This window comes from Apaloderma vittatum, unplaced genomic scaffold, assembly GCF_000703405.1.
Source record: "Apaloderma vittatum isolate BGI_N311 unplaced genomic scaffold, ASM70340v1 scaffold4087, whole genome shotgun sequence".
Lineage (NCBI taxonomy): Eukaryota > Metazoa > Chordata > Aves > Trogoniformes > Trogonidae > Apaloderma > Apaloderma vittatum.
In genome coordinates this window covers 121,468-124,620 of record NW_009726560.1, presented here as the reverse complement: position 1 = coordinate 124,620, position 3,153 = coordinate 121,468, and the positions used below count along the sequence as shown (strand labels likewise).

General features: G+C 36.3%; 1 protein-coding gene across 1 annotated transcript in view; it reads left to right on the top strand.

Moving 5' to 3' along the window:
• Positions 1-342: 342 nt before the first annotated feature.
• ZC3H14 (zinc finger CCCH-type containing 14) overlaps positions 343-3,153 on the top strand; it is a 16,909-nt gene continuing 14,098 nt past the window's right edge. The window contains exons 1-2 of the mRNA XM_009873324.1: positions 343-380; positions 1,343-1,457. Of these exons, the coding sequence (XP_009871626.1) occupies positions 1,366-1,457 (92 nt within the window). The 5' untranslated portion in view covers positions 343-380; positions 1,343-1,365. The remainder of the gene's footprint in view (positions 381-1,342; positions 1,458-3,153) is intronic.

Here is a 3,153-nt window from a genome sequence, read left to right as displayed (position 1 = left end):
GGAATCACTTTTTCTCAAACCGTCTGTTTTTGTTTTCTTTGCCCGTTATGAGCCCGGGTGGTCTCTGCTTAGAAAAGGGAAGCTGGAACTCGGCCACTGTCTGGTGGCACCAGGAGCTGGTACATAGGAGATGCGGTACAGAGTGTGAGATTCCTGGCCGTCTGCTCTCAGTTTCTCACTATAACATTTTACATCACGAGCAGTGCAGAATAGGACAAGTAACACGTTAAACCAACATGTTCCGTTAATGACAAAAGCTTCACTAGGCCTTCCGCTATTTTGCAATTAGAAATAATTTGTTGCTCCCTCCCTTAAATGCTGTTTCATTATGTTTTAGGGTGCTATAAAAGGAAAATTGCAGGAGCTCGGGGCCTATGTTGGTAAGTCTTATGTGTTTAGCAATCTTTTTTGCATTCGTTGTTGTTAGATAGGGAACAACCAGATAGTTAATGGAACGGCATGTTTACTCACTGTTGCTTGTGTACAGAAGCCTTAATCATGAGACGAATGATCTAAAGTGCCAGACTAGTATGAAAGAAAATACTTCAGAAAATATGTCTTTTTAATGTTGTGTACAGACTTTACTTGATGAAATGAATACAGCTATATTAGTGCCTTGGTTCAAATTCACAATTTGAAGTGGATTTCCCAACTACCTTCACTCGCTATGCCATGGAGCAGTATTGGAGAGCATGAGGTGTTTGATGAAACTAAATTGAAGAAGGACATTTAAAGCCCTTGAACAATGAATGCACCACTTGGTCCTTCAGAGTAGATTAGAGATAGACTAAAGCAAAAAGCCAAATACCAAACTCCCCAAACCCTGAATGTCAGATTTTGAGCACTTTCCTGTCTGTTCTGATGAGTAGACTAACCATGTGTGAGCAGCCCAGCAAGGGAATGGATTTCTTGCTGTGTATGGAATTGCACTTGTTAGGGATTCACAGAATCAGCCTCTCGGGATTGCTGTGTTGTTTGGAGTTATTTTTGTAGATGGAATTTAACACAGTTTTGATTTGTTTAATGCAAGAATTTTTAAGAGGATATTTATATATCTTGTCTTTGTAACTAAAGGAAATTTCACCAGGATAAGGTGCTATAGTTGGCAATATTTGAAGTGATGAAAACTGTAGATGGTTATCAGTGTTATTTCTCACTCATAGCTGAAACTTATATTGAAGTTCAGATGAAATTAGCCTTCTTAATTTGCTTACCTAATCCTCTGCCTGCAAAATTTTCATAGTAAAACTGGAGAAAAAAACCTACTTACATGTTTGTGGATTTTTGCTACATCTTTTATGATTTATTATACTTCAGAATAACATATTTCTCTTTCTATTAGATGAAGAGCTCCCTGATTATATTATGGTTATGGTGGCCAATAAGAAGAGTCAGGAGCAGATGACAGAAGACCTTTCCCTTTTCCTTGGAAATAATACAGTCAGGTTTACAGTCTGGTATGTTTGTAAGCTACTTGTCACAGTTCTTACTGGTAATCAAGACCTCTTACTATAAGTGAAACCCGAGAAATTAGGAAGTTTCTAATCTTCCCATCATGTAATTTATATTAATCAAAACTTTTCAGGTCTAATAAGTAAATTATTTTTGGTTTATCAACATTTAGTCTGTTGCAGTGATAATTAAGTGGCAAAGGACTGGAGGGATAATACTCTTTGTTTGCTCATAAATCCAGTAAAGTTTCTGAATGAAGCGTGAAGTGCTCCGTTAAGTAAGGACCATATGTTGACTTAAAATAAAATATTCATTGAAAGCCCATTGTGGGCTTTAGAGTGTTATTCATTGTGGTTAGATGTAAAGCAGTTCTTCAGTCTTTTATGTTAATAGTGCATTAGATTGTTGTGCATGGGAATTACTATATCAGGACAGATGAGCAGTGGATCTAATTCTGTATACCGTCTTTGACAAGGCTTAGCACCAAATGCTTAGGTATTCCCACCTCTCAGGCTGTTTATTTATTACTACCACCCAGCTCAACAAAACAAAAGTAGAACCACAGAATTATTGAGCAGGACAAATTAGCAATAGATGAACTCTTCTCTAAACTCCTGAAAGTGTGGAGCAATTTATGCTATGCTGCATGACAGCCTTAGTTGTAAACTTACACTATAAAACCTTTAACTTACTCCATATTTGAGAGTATCCAAACAAGTATTTTACCCTAGAGATTTTCTTGATTTTGGAGTTCTGGGGTTTTTTTTTCCCTGCTTTTCCAGTTTGTTTTGTTCAAAGTTTTCATACTGACTGGTAACATTCACTTACAGTATTTCTTCTGTGTGATTAGTCAAGTTTCCCTTTATTTGGTTGGAAGCTTTTACGCTACTAAATAGCAGAAACATTTTAGAAGTTGGTTATGTTATGAAACCATAAACATTGACAAAAAGCGAAAATTAGTTCCAGCTCTTACATTTCTGTGTATTAACTATTTAAACATCACACTGTTACTTGTATTGATATAATTTGAGTTTGCCTTCAAAGTTTTCAATTTTTTCCTGGCATTTAATTTGTTAAAAATAAATGCGATCAGGCATTTTTGAAAAGTACACAGGCATTTATGTTCTTTGTTCCCTCTTGTGGCTTGCCCAGGCAAAACTTTTGGGTTTTACTTTATCAGTAAGTCAAGCAGTTGTCTTTCTCATAGTAGTTTAGGGACTCAGTTAAATGAATTAGTGAGGTTTACAGGTTGATGAGGGTAACTTCAGTACTGTGGTTTTGACTGTATCCTTATATACAGTAATAAAAACCACATTGATATGCAGCGGAAGACACTTCTATGGCTTTGTAAATGATACTGAAACTTTATTGAAGAAAAATAGATGTAGAGAAAGCGAATTTCAGCAGGGAAGAAAAATCGAAATTTTTTTTTTTAATATATATATTACTAAGAACTGGATATCAGCTGTATGTAGATATTGTACCCCCTCCTGGTTTTGACACCTGCTTAAATTCCAAGTGTAATGAGTCTTTTAATCTCAGTTCAGTATCCACGTTTGCTTATAAATGCAAATTCAGTGTCATGTTGCTTTAGCAGGTAACAAAGTCAGTATTGGTTAAAAGAATCATAGAATGTTGGGGGTTGGAAGGGACTTCCAAAGATTGTCTAGTCCAACCCCCGTGCCAGAGCAGGATCACCTA